This window comes from Dysidea avara, chromosome 5, assembly GCF_963678975.1.
Source record: "Dysidea avara chromosome 5, odDysAvar1.4, whole genome shotgun sequence".
Lineage (NCBI taxonomy): Eukaryota > Metazoa > Porifera > Demospongiae > Dictyoceratida > Dysideidae > Dysidea > Dysidea avara.
The window spans coordinates 13,993,559-14,013,143 of record NC_089276.1 but is presented as its reverse complement, the minus strand read 5'-3'; the positions used below and the strand labels follow the sequence as shown (position 1 = coordinate 14,013,143).

The 19,585-nt window shown below is 37.3% G+C and overlaps 1 protein-coding gene across 1 annotated transcript; it reads left to right on the top strand.

Annotated features, from left to right (window-relative positions):
* Positions 1-458: 458 nt before the first annotated feature.
* Positions 459-18,559, top strand: LOC136255020 (uncharacterized). The gene is made up of 16 exons (XM_066047741.1): positions 459-594; positions 2,181-2,269; positions 2,321-2,590; positions 3,140-3,214; positions 3,263-3,487; positions 5,410-5,484; positions 5,545-5,841; positions 8,885-9,103; positions 11,132-11,416; positions 11,484-11,546; positions 14,242-14,283; positions 15,772-16,044; positions 17,297-17,377; positions 17,431-17,493; positions 18,333-18,384; positions 18,487-18,559. The coding sequence occupies exons 1-16, from the start codon at positions 572-574 to the stop codon at positions 18,557-18,559; spliced, it is 2,205 nt and encodes a 734-aa protein (XP_065903813.1). The 5' UTR covers positions 459-571.
* Positions 18,560-19,585: the final 1,026 nt, after the last annotated feature.

The window sequence follows — 19,585 nt, the reverse complement described above, 5'->3', positions numbered from 1 at the left end:
ATTCAGCTGGCTCTTTCCTGTTACCAGTATCTTCCTGCTTGCTTTATTTATACACTGACTTATGACTTGAAAGACCGGCCCAGACTGTTTTCTAAAGTCTAAATAAGAAAAACAGCTCAAATAAAGTTCCCTTCCGTATGGATGAACATCACTGATACAGCTCATCCCACAATAATACTTCGTTACTAATGACAACCAACAAAAACCCACAATTGATCCGTTAATTCTTTTTATCTTATGTTTAACCACCCACTGGAGATGCCACTGCTAACTTATAAGGGAAGTTTCAGTAATGGTAAGTTGCAAGCTTCAGTTTGAGAAAGCGTTCCGTTCCGTGGTTTAGTCCATCATTCCATTCCGTTCCGTTCCGTTCCGTTCCGTAGAATAGTCCCCACCAGTCCTCGGTGCCTAACTGGTCAAGTTGATAGTGCGTAGAAAATAAAATCGGTCAACTGGCACAGGCTAAAAAACTGATGACATCGCAGGCAAAGTGCCTCGTCCCTGTGAAGTCCTTTGGAAAACCCCATTACGAAAGGGCGTTCCCCGTTATTGATTGTCACAAGTTTAGACGATGGGCGAGGACGGCGTTATCAAGTGAGATGATGCGGGTCGTGAGACTCATGATCAGTGCCTAACTAAGGCGGCAAAGTTAGCCCTATGTACGTACGTTAAGTTGAGTCCACTTTTCTGTCCATTACTAGTTAACTTATGCATTTTAGCAACTGGTGTTAAAGTAAATGATCATCGATAAAACACGATCGTCTGATCGTATACTACACTAGATGGTTTTGTGTAGATCTGTTCACTTCGCGTCCCCACTTCCCATATCACGTGATTCGCTATGTTTACAGATTGCTTTACATGTTTCAATTAACCATCATCACGGAAATGGTTTTTACAAAATTATAAACAAACGTACAGAAGAGTATCCACTAAATCATTGTTGTGTGAGTAGTCATACTGGATCACGGAACTGGATACTGTGCACTAGTATCATGGCATATAGCTATTCTGTTGTCAAACACATTGTCTCCACCCCAGTGTTCCATCCACATTAACTTGTTGAGGTAGGAGGTTAGCTAGCTGATGATGGTGACATCATATCATTCGCTTGAGTTTCCTCTTAATGTGATTCCAGTTGCTTTCCACTAGTGTCATGCTTGTTAAGGGTGCTCATGCTATTGAAGGCAAAACTAAATGATTTAACCATTTAGTTTAAGCTCTTTCAATATTGGATATGTGGAACGCTGGGGTGGAGACAATGCATTTTACAACATATTTACTTTTTTATATTTGTTAATTGTAAAACTCAAAATATATGAGTATAGTGCAATATCTACATCATAATTAGAGATCTGAATGTAATAGTACTGTCAATTTGTAACTTATTCCACAAGTGAATGTGTCGTGATAAGGGCAGTAGCTCTTCTTCCATATGCAATGATAATAGTGCACAGTATCCAGTTTTGTGATCCAGTAGCTATGATTACTTACAAATTAAACACAACAATGATTTAGTAGATACTCTTCTGTTTGTTTATAATTTTGTAAAACCATTTCATGTAACCTTTTTGTAAACAGCGGATCATGTGATATGGGAAGGGGAAAAGTCAATGAGATGGTCAGTGGTCAATGAGATGTGAAACTCCTTACCAACCGTATTGCGGATGTTGTCATCAACACTGTAATATAGAGGCACACGTCAAATGTAGAATAAAATTATCATAGCTTAAATCATTTGTTGTTTTAAAGAAATTTGCATATCACAAATAAATGTGTGTGACAAGGACGCAAGTAATATGTGATTGAGCTTCATAAATAATTGCAATTTGTTGTTAGGCCTGCCAAGTAAACCGGTGAAGAGAATTGACTGAATAGACATTGTAGATATAGAAGAGCTCTTCAGTGGTTTGTCAAAAGTAACGATACCCCCAAACATGCATTTCAAGTTGTGATTGAGATGCTCTAATAGTACAGTCATCCCAATACAACGTTCGGTAAATCAAGGTTTCAAAAAATACAAGCACAACTGGAAGTAAAACAAAAAATTTCTTCTCTTCTCAAATTTTGTAGAAAAGTCCCAAAGCCAGATGTACAGGAATGCTTTGAGGCTTACAAATGATAAAAGAAGTGATATCTACACTGAATAGTATCACATTCTTGTTCTTTTACCATCACAGTATTCTTATAACCTATGTACGTAACATGGCTGAACCACATGAAGTGTTACATGGACTACAAACTGTTGATCAGATTAAACACAAACCTGGTGAGGAGATGTGTACTATTGTTGAAATACAGAGATTATGTGTGTTAATAGAATTAGCCATTCTGAACAAGCAATATGATTTACTGTATCAAAGTTTAATACCAAATTGTAAACTAACAATTAAGATCTTACGTTGTCACTTTACCATTACTGATCAAGTGGAGCAGTACATTCTCAGTGGAGACAGTCGACGATTGTGTTGTCAACGTGTTATGAATGTGTTATTAGTCCATCTTGATATTGTGAAAGATCATCATCAGTTTTGTGACTGGCTTGATTCAGTGTCAGTAATGGGTAGTCTCATAGACAAGATTAAAACAGGTAATCAATGGTAGTTACGTTTTTTTTTTTCAACCTTAGTGCATGTAATCCACAGCAGAAGTGATTGCTAACACAGCCATGATTGATGTACATTTCTCATCGAGCAGTGTATATCAATCATCAGCCTGCAATCCAGTTTACGAAATTGTGCTTTTTTACTTTTACTTCAGCAGGACACATACATATCCCAGTTTAAAGTTTGTGAGACAAGACTAATGCTATTCTGAGCATACTGTAGAAGGCTTCCTTATAATTTTGTACTACATAAGCACATCATGGCTGAAACTTGGTATTTTGTATATATAGGAACAATTCTACATAATTAGTTTCTTGATGTGCAAAACAATTAGACTGGTTAATAAGGCAATAGTCATCATAGTTAATTGCACCAGACAAGTAAAGACATATACATAAATTGTGAAACAATGCAGACCCTGAAGCACACCTAACACTGTGACAATTCATGAACTCTTGAAATGCACATCAATACTGTTTTGTTTAAGGTAACTACTGTAGGATAACGATCTGTTTATTCTCTATACTTGTTAGAGTTCAGTGCTAGTGACAAGTGGGGTCATAAAATGTCAGCACAGTATAAATCAGTTATACATCAGGGATCATCTAGTGAGTATGTATTTGTGTATTGCAGTTGAGTAGTATGTTGCTCTTTAGGTACTACACACCAACATTACACTCAACTTGCTAATGTTAAGAGTAGTGATGGTTTTGATCAACTAGATGATAGTACAATGGATAATGTTATCATCAGTTGTACTGTTAGTGGTGAAGAAGCATTAGTAGACAAGGCTTGTAGTTGTTCTGGTAGTAGACGAAGACTTGTGAGGCATCAAGCACTTGTGACTACAAGTCAGTCTAAACAAATTGATGATAATTTAGGTATGTGTAAGTTCTTTACCATATAGGAATCAAGTAGGGATGAGCCTATTTTGCTTTTTTTCCCACCTATTTTTCTTTCCAGCAATTATTTTTTTGTCTGACCTATTTTACCCAATATTTTTCTCAAAATCTACCCATATTGTTGAGAATTAATATAATATACTATTAATGCTTTTCAGTGACCAGCACTGAATTTGTTGTAGTGTCTCAAGCTCACAAACATGTGAGACTATTTTATCAGAGTATTTAATAACATAATGACTATTCTATTAGAGTATCTTGATCTCTAGGTGCTCTTCTAATAGCAAGAAACTGCATATTCTTGATTTAATACTTTGTGTGACTGTTCTATTAGAGTATCTTGATCTTTTCATGCATAAAATGTGCTAAGTAGCTGTTCCACAGCATCCACTTTTCAAAAAGTCCACCTACTTTGTCAGCATTTTGTTCATTGCTTTTACCATCCTATTTTTCTAACATTTTGCTGGCTCATCCCTAGAATCAAGATACACATTAACCAACAACTAGCTAACTATTGTAGTGTTCGTTATAGCTGTATTAGTTTATCAACATGAATTTGGTCAAAGTCCAACTTAAGAAAAATTATATCATGGCACAGAAAAAGGTTTTACCAGTGGCGTAGCCAGACTTTTTTCCATGTCAGGGAACTTGGTGGACAATCCATTTGACCATGCAGCACACATACACATGCTCATCTTCATCCATTACAGCAATTTAACTTGTGTAACTATTGGTGTGGTCAAAACTCGGATTAGAGAATAGAGGTGAGGTAGCTTTGAAGTATTTGAGGCATTAGCACCAGTCTAGTCGCATAGATACTACTTAGTGATAGTTGAAACGGTATGGAGTACTTGTTCAGTCAGCAATTTTTTTGTTTTGTTTCTAGGCTGACAATTCTAGTTGCAGGGCATAGTCATCACGTAATGCAGCAGAAAGCGCCTTATGTTTTAATTCAAGAGTCTTCCTAGTCTGGTACTAAGACACGTACAGAGATGTATTTATGGATAAGAAGGCCAATAGCTAGCGTTCACTTTTAGTTAGGTTACAGTACATTAGTCATCTTGCATACAGTAGTTGGAGGTAAAGTATGCATAATGATGCACACACATTTTTAATCCAGATGTTAACTGTCCATCTCACTATACTGAAAAAGTTAATACTAATCCTTGTCCTTCACTCCTTGTCACAATGCTGCGTGGTTTTCTGTAATCACATGATCTCGCTTCCATTTATTGCCTCCTACTATTTGTACTCATTCGAGGTACTCGTAGGGAAAATCCCTTGGATAACCCCATATATACATTGACTATATAGTGGAACATTGATGAAAATAACACAGTTAGTGTTGTGTAAGTTGTGCTAGTATATTTTTGTACAATAATGAAGTAAGTTTGATCCAGCCCACGTCTTTAGTTGCTCTGGGTGGCTGATGGTGGGGCAAAGTAGTCAGATGCCAGGGCAATACCCTGGCTTGCCCATGCCACTGAGTTTTACTTAGTCCACATCAGTGCTGCTAAAAGTAAAAGATTAAAATTTGGTATGTACCTTTTTTCTGATTTGTCACTTGGCTTGATTGAATGTAACAGTTTATATGGTCTAATTGGAATTTCCTACCTATATACAATGGTTTTACCAGAAAAACCTTCCATTCAAGTGCTCTGAAGCAAGCCGTACATTATACTGTTTGTGCTACAATGAAACTGTTTAGCACTAATTATTTTATTTTCAACTTTTTTTATGATTGCATGGTACTGCCAAAGCTCATCTGGTCACTTTTCATAAGCTCATCTTTTTATAAGCTCATCTGGTCACTAAAGCTCATCTGGTCACTCATGATTGGTACTGCCAAAGCTCATCTAGTATACCTTGTTTTAACACAGTTGTGTATATTGCTGTTACAGAAGTAAATGTGAAGCAAAGGAAAATTGGCCATATAAAGTCTTTATTAAACTTCAAGTGTTTGCTAAACTCTTCTGGTAAGTTCTTACTTACTATATACTGTACACATGTTATTTGTTTATGCTAATCTTATACAGAATGGTCACTTGTAAATACCTGTCTTCCTGTACTCTGTGAATCTCTTCCTGATGACTATCAGTCTACTATTAAGAAGTTGAGAACACTTCCACAGTTTTTAGCAGCAGAACAACAACAACAACTCAACTCACTGATACCAGCAACATTAACTGATGTTAAACTGATTAATGAAAAGATCATAACATTTATTGTAATCACTTTAAGTTTTAGTAGCAGTAGTGGAGGGATGACAAAATTATGTGATATAATGGATGTACTAATTGAGTCAACATGCTGTGTACAAGAAATACGATGTGGTAAGTATATATGTTTACTAGTATCAGTATCGGCCCTATTTTGGCGGTATCGGACTTGTATCGGTAAAGCTATAAATTCCCGATACCAACCGATACTTTAAATGATGTCATATAATTACTTATCAAGATGGCAGCATACATAGCGCATTGAACGGAGTTGAGCAAAAGCTGATATAAGGAATTCCTTAAAAGAAGCCAACTACTAGCATTATTAGTACAGTGGAAACTGAAGTAAGCCACGAAATAAGATTCGTTGAAGCCATAAACTATTGTCTTTTCGTAATTGATAGCCACATGCAAAATCAGCAAACTGCAGTTGATAGGATTAGCAAATGAGTTTAGTAAACTAAATCACTAGCTGTTTCTTGTGAGAAATGCTTGTGGGACAAAGTATCGGTATTGGATTGGTATCGGCCATTTCTGGCCTTCTATGTATCGGTATCAGATCGGTAGTGAAAAAGCGGTATCAGTGCATCACTAATGTTTATGCATGAATATATCGTGTACCTTTGTTTAGTACTCCAAAATTGCTCATGCAAGGTACAGTACAGCTCACGGGTAATGTCACATGTACACGCACGAGATGTGTGAGGTGTGCTCGAGTGACCCGCGTGGATAAAGCAAGGCTACAGTTATGCTCCATGATAGCAAGCTTTACTTGAGAGCGTCACGCAAGACGAGATAACAGGACTCACTTATGGTGTTGGGAAGCAGCACTGGCTCAGTTCCGCCAGCCGCTGTGAGATCTCCTGTTGCAATGCCTGTGTTGTAGCCACCGAATACTTGGTCACTTAGCTACTGACTGCGAGACTGACTGGCCTGTCACGTACTACAGTCAGTACCGTAGCTAGCAGTAGTTACCGTAGACCTAGATGGATTGGTTGCAAAGTAATGCGACAGAACCCCAGTTAGTGCATTATTCAAATTCATATTTTCTTTATCTAGATAGCCAAAGGAATGGTCATGCAGCTGAAGTTTCAACTCTAGAAGTCAAGAAATTTCGAAGTTACAGCACTACAAAATAGCAACAGCAAAAAATCGATTTGTGCAGTGACAACAAACTACAGTGCTTAATAAAATGATCATAACGTACGAGTGCAGTCCTCTACCAAGATCCAACTTGCACCATCAAATTGTCCATGACCAAGCAAATCCATTGCTGGGTAAGTTTTGTCTTCCAGGCCTTTCCTACGACCAGGGGGAACCGGCGAAGACAAACGAACGTGAGAAAAAGCGATAGTGAACCGCTCGTGCAATGCAAGGCAGACTAATGCTGATATCTTCCGCCTTCTTGGGTGTACTGACACGAAACAAAGATTGTGGAACTCCTCTTGCTTTGGGGATCACGATCCTATCAAAGTTTTTGGTGTTATCACTTTCCTTCAGTGTGAAACAAGCGCTTTAGAATTTACGGATTTTTTTCGACTCGTAAATATTCCACCCATTGCATTCTGTGGGCCGGCCAGCACACGTTTATTGCATTCTACTGTAAAATTAACTAGCTAGGCTTGCACGAACATATGAGACCAGTCACAAATGTTTATGTGATTTAAGTGTTGCATGAAGGTACTAAACTCAGTGGTGAGTATTCTCATATGTGGCGAGCTTCTCGCGTGGCTAGTGCATATCCACGCGATGTTCCACAGGTATTGTACAGTACATTGCAAAAGAATGATCCTGCGAGAAGATACGAACATTACTCGCATGTGTATACTCGTGATGTTACCTGTGAGCTGTACTGTATATGTAGCTGGGGCAGTCTTTTTTCTTATACCCACAGTACTGTTTTTTTTGGGATCTAATGAAATTATAGATTCATTGACATCAGAAAACTGATTGCCTATATGCACTATTCCAAATTTTCCTGTTAAACACAGTATATAATTATTAGGGATGAATTGATTTCTGCTGACATAATGCAAAATGCTGGCATATTAGGTGCAGCTTTTGTAAAGTGGAAAGTGAGGGATATAAATCTTATAATTTTGTTCGAAGGGATTAAACAGAACAATTAACTACACAGTTCATTCTCCTAACAGAACAGTCACTACAAAGTGAAATTGTAATTATGCACTTGGAAATGGCCAATTAACATAGATTAATGCTAGAGCTTAAATAATAATCATAATTGGTATATATATATAAACCATGGCTATGAGGTGTATTGCACTTATATACACCCCGACTCCGAAGTCAGAGGAAGTTTACTATTGATAAACGCCAAGGCGAAGCCGAGGCGTTTATCAACAGTAAACTTCTGATGACTGAGAAGGAGGGGTGTATATAAGTACAATACACCAAGAGCCATGGTTCATATGATATATACCATGTTTCTAAATTAATCCGCACTACATTACTTACTAACAACCCATATGCACATAAACCAACTTAAAGTATAATACTTACACTTAATTCGCCATAGTTTGGCATGGTAGACACACTGGAAACGTTCCTCTCACAATTAAGCTCTCACAATGAAGAATCAAATTGATTGTGGGACTTAGTAAACATATCTCCGTATATCACCAGGACTTGTCCGTTCATATCAACAAACGTAGGAGCAACGTTACTTACTGCCACCCATCATTGAAGTCGCTAGATATGGGTATAAAATGAGTCCAGTGGTTGGACTCTTACTGGCTGGGGTGATTAATCGCCTAGCGTGATGAAGGCTATTAGCCTGAGTCATCTGGGTGATTAGCCATGCTAGCGTGGGTGTTGTTTGCCCGCCCATGTCGGGCTATCAGCCCGTAATTGTGACACAGTAATGTGTCACGTGACATCAGGTGAGTATATATATATACTCATCTGTGGGTTGGGGTGTATATGCCCTATATGCAACCAGCGGCGCCTTTGAAGTTTCATGTGATCATGGTATATATATATATATAATAAAAGAATTGAAACAAAGGCAAAATATGTAGACTAAGTCCTAAAGTACTTAGCATCCAGCTGTAGTAATTATAATGGGTAAAATTGTATATATTTTATCCAGTTAATATATACTAATAGATTAATGTGTACACATATAATTATGCTATAGTTGAATCCAATGGAACTAGCTCTTCACAACCATTACTCCATCCTGACTATGTAACAGTTCCAGAACTGAAGCAAACCCCAGGAATAAGCAATCAACTAGGGCCATCCAGTGTTGGCATGCCTGCAAGTGTACATGCTAGTTCCACAACTGATACTAGTGGAGTTACACCTATTGATGATGTTACTGTTAGTAGTAGTGAAGTGGAGGAGGATATTCCAGGTGTATATATATAAAATATGTGACCCACTGAGCGAAAACCCGACTAGTTTACATTATTATCAAACTTCTTTATTATCTAGAGGGAAAAACAATGAGCTGTCAAAGTTTCAGCCTTGTCTGGTGAATAGTTGTGGAGTTATAGTGATAGACAACAGGAAGTGCAAAACAATCGATTTGTACAGTGACTATATGGAAGAAAATTACAGGTGCTCATTTAATCAATCATAACTCACAAAGGAAACAAGCTATGGAGATGGGACTTGGCTCATTGTCTTCACAATGAATTGGGGCATTCAGCAAGGTATGGTTTTTGCCCTGCGTATACCCATGCGTTTAAGCAAAAAGGCTGTTTAAACTTAGAAACTGCGATGTTTATGTAATATTTTACCGCAACATAAACAAATTCCCATAACTCACATTTGCTTCATGGCACTGAAACAAAACAAAGATATTCTTACTCACCATTAACAGGCTAATCCGTTTGTCACTTAGTTTTCTCGATTCGAACCTTGTTTCACTGTTTACTGAAGCAATTAAAACGCACGTAAAATTATTTTTGTAATATACATTTTTTTACTCAATGTATTTCAATGCGGTTTTTCTCAAAAAACAACAACAGAATTATGCAAACTAGTCGGGTTTTTGCTCAGCAAGGTCACACATATAATGTTTGACCAGTTTTTTTAAATTTCTGAGAAATATTTGGGTGACGTTTCAGTTTGTCAAACTATTGTATGGTAGCGTAAGTTGCCAATTATCGGCAGGTACCGATTATCAGCACTTGTAAACTATAGAGGCTACAGGGTATATGGAGGCTACCAAGTTCCACAATGGGCTGTTATATCCTCTAAAACATTTCTTAGAATCGTTTTCATTCGGTGATTATTGTTGTTAAAGCGCTACACAAGCCATTCTGGTTAAGCATGGAATTGCATTAAAATAATTTTGTATTGGAAACCAGTGTGCTTTTACGTCTAACCTGAATATCTCTTGAATGGCTGACCTTATCTTCGTAGAACTTCTGTGAAACGAAGTTATCCAAGGACTGCACCTCCCACAAAACTTTCACAAAGAACCAACGAGCCATCATGGAGTTACACACTAAATTGCACATTGTGCCGATAATTGGTCAATCAGGGAAGTACAGTTGCCGATAATAGGTACCCCATGCCGATAATTGGCACACGATAGACATTGCGATTTTCCTCATAACAAGATGGTCACTCACGTGAGATAATTAAGATTTGGTGTGCTAAGAGATGAAGGACTGTTCTGTTAAATGGTTCAAACCGGAAGTTCGTACGCTATTGAATTAAGGAATTATAATTGCGTGATGAAATGGTGCCGATAATTGGCGACTTACGCTATTGCAATTAGGGCATTAACGAATGGTAAACTTTAACATTTGAATATTCATTAATTATTCATAACGAATGTTCTAATGTTGTTACACCCATTCAATTGACAATAATGATAAGCTTGCATTATGAACATGTACTACGGTGTATAAAGATAGGCTTGCATACATTCGTAAAACTTTTTACTCATTCACAATGTTAGTAAAAACCTAATTTTACAACCATTGCAATACAATTTTCATCTTTTGGTAAGCATTTACATTGGCTTTATGATGCTACAGAATGCAGATATTCTGTTCCAGTACTGAGATATAACCTGGTTTGTGACGTGGTGTAGTTTGTGCCCACATGCCCTGTTTTTGCAGGCCTGGTCACACATAAGCATACATATGCATAGTCCTGTCACATGACTCATGAATATATATGTACTTATGAATCTATATGGTAAACCGCATTATGAAACTTTGATTTAAAATTTGTGATTTATTAAAGTGTATGAAATATCAATACATTCACTTTTACTACATGTCATATTTAATTCTGTGAACCTATGCATGTAAAAGTGGCCACATAGTTAAGTACATAACTCTCTATGCTGCAACTGCATTGTGTGATGCACAGAATTTGATGAACTTTTACGTATTATATGTTAACGTATGTGTATGTGCAGGTATGCAGCTGTTGCAATCACACTACTTTGATATTCTTCAATCTCTACCTTTGGACCACAAGAAAACATTGGAAATATTACAGGGTTGTTTTACTGATGACCAAATCTCTACAATTATTAGTAACTCAGACCACACTGTTGCTAACAAAGCAATTCTTGAAACTTTAATTACACATTTTAAGGCCACAAGGAATTTAAAAGAATTTTGTGGCAAGCTAGAATATATTACAACAATTTCACCACAACCAGAGCAGCTTATCTCAGTCATTTGTAAACTTAAAGCAGGTGAGTTTGGTTAATTGTGAAGAAGTAAAGTGCTACAAAACAATATGTCTGTATTGATCAACCGCAGTGACCCATCAAGACCATCCAGCTCAACCAGTGATGCCTGTTAACAATTTAGCTGAAGCTGATGGTATGGTTGTGTGTGATTATAGTATTACTATCATTGTTTAGTGGCTGCTTGTTTATTTAGTTGCGTGGTAAGTGGTAATTATGTCTTGCCTGATATACATGTAATAGTTATACCTTGCTTTACCTGGCATATACGCACTTGCCTGAGAACAAGTGCATATATACCAGACAAAGTACGAGTGCCTGTGGTATGACTAGTATGTGCCACATGGTTTAATCACCTACACATGGGTATTCACTATAATCATGAATAAGTTATAGTGTAGTGGCACAAATAGATAGCAAAGGACATTAAAGAAACCTGAGGATTTCTTGGAATGAGTTAAGGTGATATGGACATTCAAAGGCACCATCTGGGGTTTAACTTGCATATTGACCGGACAACCTGCATTTTGATATTGCCCGGGAAATATAATAGGAGTGCAGATTGCTCATGGCTTTGTTGCCCAACCAGTTCAAAGATACTATGCGCTTTGACTCATTATATTGAGCGATATAGGGCATTTAATTATGGGTTTGGGTTTACAAGTTAGGCTAGGCTAAGTGTTGTTGCTAAGGTTTGACTATTTGACAGTTACTAAGCGATGAATGATCAATAAAACAATCACTTGGGCAATGCATGGATCTGTATTTTTACCTTCCAAGTATCAGCTATTGAGCAGACCACGGAACAACACAAAGAGGACAACTAAATTTAAATAGGCGAGTAACCTACAGTCCTAACTACATAACTTAACTGACATACTGTCCCAATAGCAAAGTTAGTAGGCTTAATGTAGTACCAAATGTTATCACTATAAAATTAGATCCCACAGTCGCAATTTTCTGGCGCTGTGTATAAAGTATAATGATGTATGAACAATGTTCTAACAGCTATTAGCTCATGCTATTAAAACCTAGTCTCACATGGCCAGACTGCTATCTTGCCTCCTCTTTTTCTTTGTGATGTCATTGGTCAGGGAGATAGGGTCTGGTGAATTACCGTTAACAAAGTTGCATTCACGGACAAACAGTTAACATAATTTCTTGCTTTTCTTGCCAGAGAAATGCTATGTATTTGTACGTAGCAACAGTATCAGCCCTGTTCAAAATTTTACAGTAAATTAATTATGGTCTGCCATGCCAATGTACAGCTAGCCATTGAAATCAAATCCACTGAATTTCAGTGAAAGTAATTCACCAGATCCTATCTCGCTGACCAATGACGTCACAAGGAAAAGAGAAGGGGAGATAGAGGTCTGGCCACACAAGACTAATTAAAGCCACTATCGGTTATTAGATACTGATGTATAAAAGGAACAGAGTGAGTGCTCTGTAGTTCTTTCACCTATCAGGTGAGTGTGCCCTGAGTGATAACTTATACCATGACTGCATTGGTTCTTGCTGATATATACACCCTGATCCCTCAGGCCTGCGGCTCTCATGCTTCAGATGTATATTTCATCACAATTCCTCTATAACTATTACATACGCACACCTAACTATGCAATATCTGTTAATGAGATATACGCACTGCCTTAATGAGATATACATACTGTTTACAGTGTGTATATCTCATTAACATTCCCAAATCAGTGCAATATGTGATATACAGGTGTAGGTGACCTCCCTTGTTTCCCTACTTTTTTCTATGATCCCTAATCAAACTTATTTAAAGTTCCTAATTGTTCCTATACTTGTTTTATTTACTTGTTTTGTAACATTATTATCACTGGTGAACCCATGCATACTGCATCAAAGGAAAGGAGAGCACCAGAGTTAATGTTTTCATCTGGATGAGCAACCCAGCTATCAGTTACTGACTTGAAAGTTAAGTGGTTATTACGCTCTTTGTTCAGCCCATTACAAAGTGCTACAAATGAAGAAGAAACCCCTCTGCAATCAATCCAGTCACCACAAAAATACGGATGATTTGCATGTCCCAACTATCAATTATTACTGACTCGGAAGTGGCCATTACGTTTCACTTTCAGCTATGTTCAGGCCATTTCACAGCGTTATGTACAAAGAACTGTAGGAGAAGCACCTCTGCAGTCACCGTGGAATATACAGATGATGTCCGTTTACAAATGTAGGGAAGCCATCGCACTACCGCGAATTGACGCCTTGGGCTGTCAACAAAAAGAAATGGGACACAAAGGAGGACAAAGGTAAGTCCATGACGTGCGTATTGTACGTACTGCGGTATGCCAAAAGGTACGTCTCAGGATGAATGACATTGAACAGTGAAAAATCAAGCCCATAGCCTTAGCTGTTATCGAGTTACGCTTGTCTGAAGGCATTTGTCAGTCAGTCAATCAGTCAGTCAGTGGTCAGTCAGTAGAAAATTTCACTAAATATATATTTTTTAATTGTAGCAACTTTTTGGAAGTGATTCAGGTCATACTGAAGATAAACTTGGTTATACCTAACCAGTACTGCCAAGGTGCCATGAAAGTGTTGTGAGGCTGGTTATAGAGTGATAGTTTTGGCCAGAAAAGACCCAACCTTCATGATCCCTAATATGCAGTACTACTCTACTGAATGATACGATGGGAAGCCTACGAACAACTGTATACTATGGCAAACTATGGAGAATTCATTTGTTAATAAGTTTGCATACTGTATGAGCATGTATGTATAGAATTACAGTGTATATAAATGCATGTATATATTACTTCAGTAATTGTTGTATGTAGTGTACTTATATTTACCAGATGAAGAAATAATGATCCCTGAGATATTGAGTGTCAGTGAAGGTTGGTTTAACATTATGTACGTAGCCATATATACTTCATAAATTTGGTAGTGTCCTTCTGTGTTTATACTATACCAACATATCTGAAGTACATTCATAATTATTGCTATACACAAATGGAGTCTTTGAGCTGGTACAGTTTGTACATTGGGGGTTTTGCATAACAGCTAAGGACTTTATTTACTAGCAATCGCAATAAATAACATCAATTTTTAAAGTAAATGGCTATTGTCAGATTAACATTATGAGCTCTTGGTAAGTCTAAAAGCATATGTAATAAAATTGAAGCACTATTGTGCAAAACCCTTGGGGAAATTGAATAAGCATATGGAAGAATCTTCTAGTCTAAATCCGAGAGACCCACAAGAAGTCTGGCCTGAAATGTTGTAGATTGCTGGTAAAATCTGGACTAGTTAACAATAATTAAGATTTTATGGAAATCTTGAAATCTCACAAAGATTTTGAAATCTCATCCCTGGTTTTGTTGAGTTTGTTGATCCCTTATCGGAGTATCGCTAGATGTAATACACTACTATGGTTGAAAAGAATTTATTGCTGTCACTTTTGTATTCATCAAGAAGCAAGGAAGGCCAAGACAATCAAAACAGCAAATATATAACATGTTTCATTTGTTAAACTCATCAAAAGGAGCTTATGGCACCTTGTTATTAACCTATGAATGAAATAGGCAGCAGTTAAAGTGGTAACAACAAATTTGCATAGCCGCACAAGACAACTACAGTAACCCTCGATGCCCCGAGGGTTAGTAAATAAATAATAACGTAGGCTTCACTTTACATATGTGACTGGATCTGCGAAAACCCGACACAATAGCGCAAGCCTAAATTTGCAGTATAAAGCATTGAAAACAATTGGTGAGATATTTGCGTATTATTGAAAAAATTTTGTAAATCTTTGAATGCCACTTTCGTAGTGAAGGAAGGGACTAACAATAAAAACCTGGATATCATCTTATTCGCCTACTCCAGAGGATTAGAAGATCTTTGTTTCGTTGCAGTAGACCCAAGGATACGCAAGTTATGGGCGTTTGTTTACGTCACGTTGAATCCATCGTACGTGATCGATTTTTCTTCTAGAATTTTTCCTTTGTATGCAGTGAAGAAAGGTGATAAAAGGACAAACGTACCCAATAAATGATTCCCCTATTCATGGCAAACATGATGGTGAAAATTTCAGTCCAGTACGTCCATCCTTTCATACGTTACAACCGTTTTAGTAAGCACCTGTAATTTATTTTCCCAATATTTTCTGTACAAATCGATTTTTCTGTTGTTGCTACTTTGTAGGGCTGTAACTCCTAAAGTTAATGGAATGAGGCTGAAACTTTGCTAGAAAATATACTTGGCTAAGTAGATTATAAATATTTAATAAACAGGAATTCGTAAAATGCACTATTGTGTCGGGTTTTCGCAGATCCGGTCACATATGTAGAAACAGAACTCATCAGTTGCTGCTATTAATACTTTAGATTTTAGCCAACTTAAGTCACATTATCACACCATTGTACAACTGATGCCTGATGAGTATGAAGAGAGTGTTGGAAAATTACAGAACCACATCAGTGATGATCAGATTTGTGATATTCTTTGTAGTAGCAACTGCAGAATTGCAAATAGTAAAATACTGAACTGTTTGATTGGAAGGCTGAACAATAAAGAAGACTTGTTGGATTTGTGTGATCAACTAGAGAAGATCACTTCCTCACATGATCTAATGGTCATAACTAAAGATGTAAAATCTGGTATGTGTATATAATGTACATACGTATGTACAACCATTTTTAAACCTGCTAGGCACACCTCACAGGTGGCTGCAGGTTAACTGGCTGTACATGGGTGTATACATAACTTCCTGAAATTGTTTCTTGCTGTGTGTGATCATGTGAACAAATCTGTTTAGTATAAAGATAGCCAATATTGTTTATGCCAATTATGACAGCATAATTGCCATCGGAAAACAATGAGCATAATGTCAGCATAAAGTGCAAAGCTTGTACACTGGGCATAAGAGTAACTGCAACTCTGCCTATTTTTGCATAAAACATTGGGATACTCTTGTAAAACAGACAGCCATGCACACATCAAAATACTTTAACCTCTAATCAGGAAAAGGGCAAGGTAGTGAAGGTACTGTATTCTAATAGAGCAATTTTAAATACACTGTATGTATCCTAACTTTATAGCATGCTCACACTTCACAGGGAGCAGTGAAGATTTAATTCCCAAGAACACAGCCCGAGAATAATTGGAGCACATAATAGGAAAAGTAGTTAATGGGCAATCTTATATGCATAGCCAAGGAATACTGTAGCTTGTATGTAAGAAATAAGAATGTATGAAGCCTGTATCGAATTACTGCACAGGTATGCTTTGCCCTGAATTGGTATACGTATGTACATGATTGCCGGATTGAAATATAGGTCTAGCTAGTGACTCCCAACATACTTTGTGAGTAGTTTTCCTGATAGACTATAGTGACCGACAACAATAGAGCTAGCCTCTTATATACTTTACCAGATGTAGTGTATTCATTACCATTTGAGTTGAAAGGTGTGTGTACCCTATGTATGCACCAGAAATAAAGAGCATGCAGCTTTGAGGCTTTGTATAGAGAAATATAGTGCAAGAAAATACAATTGACAAAGTATAAAACAGTTGAGAAGATAGTTTTGTGAATCATTTATGATTTATACTTGTTTGTTTGGATTACTCTTCCTTGACGGTGGTTAGCAAAAATTTTACAAAATATTCTTTGTTTCTGTGCAAGAATTGATAAGTTTTTGAACTATGATTGCTACGTATGTAGCCATGCAGTTAGTTCACCTTGGTTACCATAACTATGACAATTACTGACTGTTTTTGTGACTAGCAGATTATGCGGACACTACTTTTGGTTATCATGAATGACCTTCACAGCTGCACTTGCCATATAATGGTTATACCTTGCACATGTGTAATAGTAGCATAGTTACAGATGATATCTGTTAATATTAGGTGTTGAGCAAAGTCTTCAATTTTCACACATAAGTGATAGCAATTCCAGTTTGCTATTAAGACATCAGCTTGCTAGCTCAGGTAATATGGCATCTCATATTATATAAATCACCTGTGTATCACTATTACACTAGGTATAAGCAATGAAATGTTTCAAATAGCATTTTCTAGTACATCACTGGATCCTTACTCGAAAGGTCAGTAAAATACTAATATGATACAGTGTGCTTGCTTGTTACATGTTTTAATGTTACGTATGTTATGGTTACAACATGCTTATGATAATGTTAGAACAACTATATGTAAAGAGTTAGAGCACTGCCGCAACTACTATAGTATACGTCAAATATAGCACGTAAAAGAGTAGGTGAGAGACAAATATAGCACAAGGTGAAGCCGAGTGCTACATTTATTTCATCTCGAGACCACTCTTTGCGTAATACATACATTTGACGTATAGCACAAACCTAGGTAGTGCTTTAACTGGTATAGAGAACCATCAACTTGATATACACACAAAACACATGAAACGATTAGAAACTCATGGAGTAGTCTTATCATCGGTAGAATAGGCATTGCACCTGTATTAGATCAGGATGAGCGAGAGTCAGTCTTCTCAATGACTAAAAGTTTTTGATTGTGGTACTCAACAAGCATATTTCTGTGATATGTAGTAGTAGAGTCAATAATGGTTAGTATAGCTATACTTCACTCTGTATTATTAGATTTTGGTTGTCTATGTACATACCGTATAGCGAGTTATTGTAGTGTCTGAAATTTCCCACAAAATTAAAAAATAGCGGCAGAAAATTTAGCGATTGAATGGCAACACTAAAATTTAAATCTCGCTTTTAATTAAGATACATGCAAAAATCCACTGTGGTAACACTTGTAACAGGTGCAAACCAGTTTTGTGTCAACTAGCATATATAATAAAAACAAAGCGATTCATGGTGCATGGCGTTGTACATGCAACCGTTGCATCGCTTTATCTGCTGTCTTTCACATCCCCGTTTGTATTTATCGTTACACATAGTTCTGCATGGGCTGGGAGATAGATTTAATAAAGAACTGGACCTTGCTAGCAGGTGTGCAGGCTACATTGCAATCATTTTTAGTTTGAACCATTAGCTAGTTCAAGTCACGTGCACCTTTCCTTACCCATACTTCTTGCTTTGACTCGTTCACAGCTTTATCCCTGACTTCAGCTGGACAAACATCTTTCCAGAGTGCTTAGTGATCGAAGCTGTGACCTTAGACTAAATCATGCGATGACGTTATTATGACGGTGCCAAAATTCTAGCAAATTAAATTTTAGCGAATGATTACAAATGCTAAAATTAATCCCTTGCTATAAAAACCCACTGTGTGGTATTCTAGTAACCCTGATAAAATTTTATTTAGGAAACCATTTGAGCATATATATGTGGTGGAAGGAATAAACATTACAAATAATACTGCTTTTGTATGAATTAGAAGTCAGATGCAAAGATATTTAGTTGACTCTAAAACCTGAGGTGAAGTAATTTGAAATATCTATATATGTGACCAGATTTTACAAAACCGATCCAAATCGCACATCAGGTAAAATCAAACTAACACCCCCAGTGGATAGCTAAACTATCGTACTACTAGTTTTGACCCTCAAACTACTTGAGGCTGGTTTTAACAGACGTCTTTCCTGGGTGGTGTGGAGTGCTCAAATGGCGATTTCGGGCCTTGTGAAGGACCTGGCTTGGCAAGAATCAGTGGTTTACTGGTGGACAGCCTTATAATGTTGGCCAGACGTTTTCTCTGTTGATTTTGCTACATATCAGCCACTAAGGAGCTAGCACAGCCCTGTAATCTCGTGTCTGGACTCCAATCGTGGCCTGCCTCCATTTTGAGGTCTATCTCTTACCCTCCCCTCCACCCCTTTGTGAGCACTCGTGATACTACTTCGCTCATCCAACTGCTCAGATTTTCTATCTTATTTGGCGGGAAACTCTACAAGCAGCTACAAGTACTGGAAGTGGCCTGAAAGGTAACAGATTGATGCATCTTTTGTGTAAATTTCATACGCGTGCTTGCTATCCTTGGAGACTTATGCTGGCTTTAATTCTTTAAACCGGTTATCTCGAAACTTCTAATGTGCGATTTGGATCATTTTTCCAAAATCCAGTCACATATATAAAGCTAAAAAGCCATCTGTCTGACCGTCTATCTGTCTACAATTCCGATACGTCCAATGATTTCTCACCAGCTGATGCACGTATTAAAACGTTTTTTGTGCCAAACTAAGCACTCATC

Excerpts from the sequence above, each read along its gene's own strand:
- LOC136255020 (XM_066047741.1), top strand. The coding sequence starts at position 572 with ATGGGCGAGGACGGCGTTATCAA. Across the intron at positions 2,591-3,139 it reads CATAGACAAGATTAAAACAG|AGTTCAGTGCTAGTGACAAG; the intron begins GTAATCAATGGT and ends TATACTTGTTAG. Across the intron at positions 11,547-14,241 it reads CAATTTAGCTGAAGCTGATG|ATGAAGAAATAATGATCCCT; the intron begins GTATGGTTGTGT and ends TATATTTACCAG.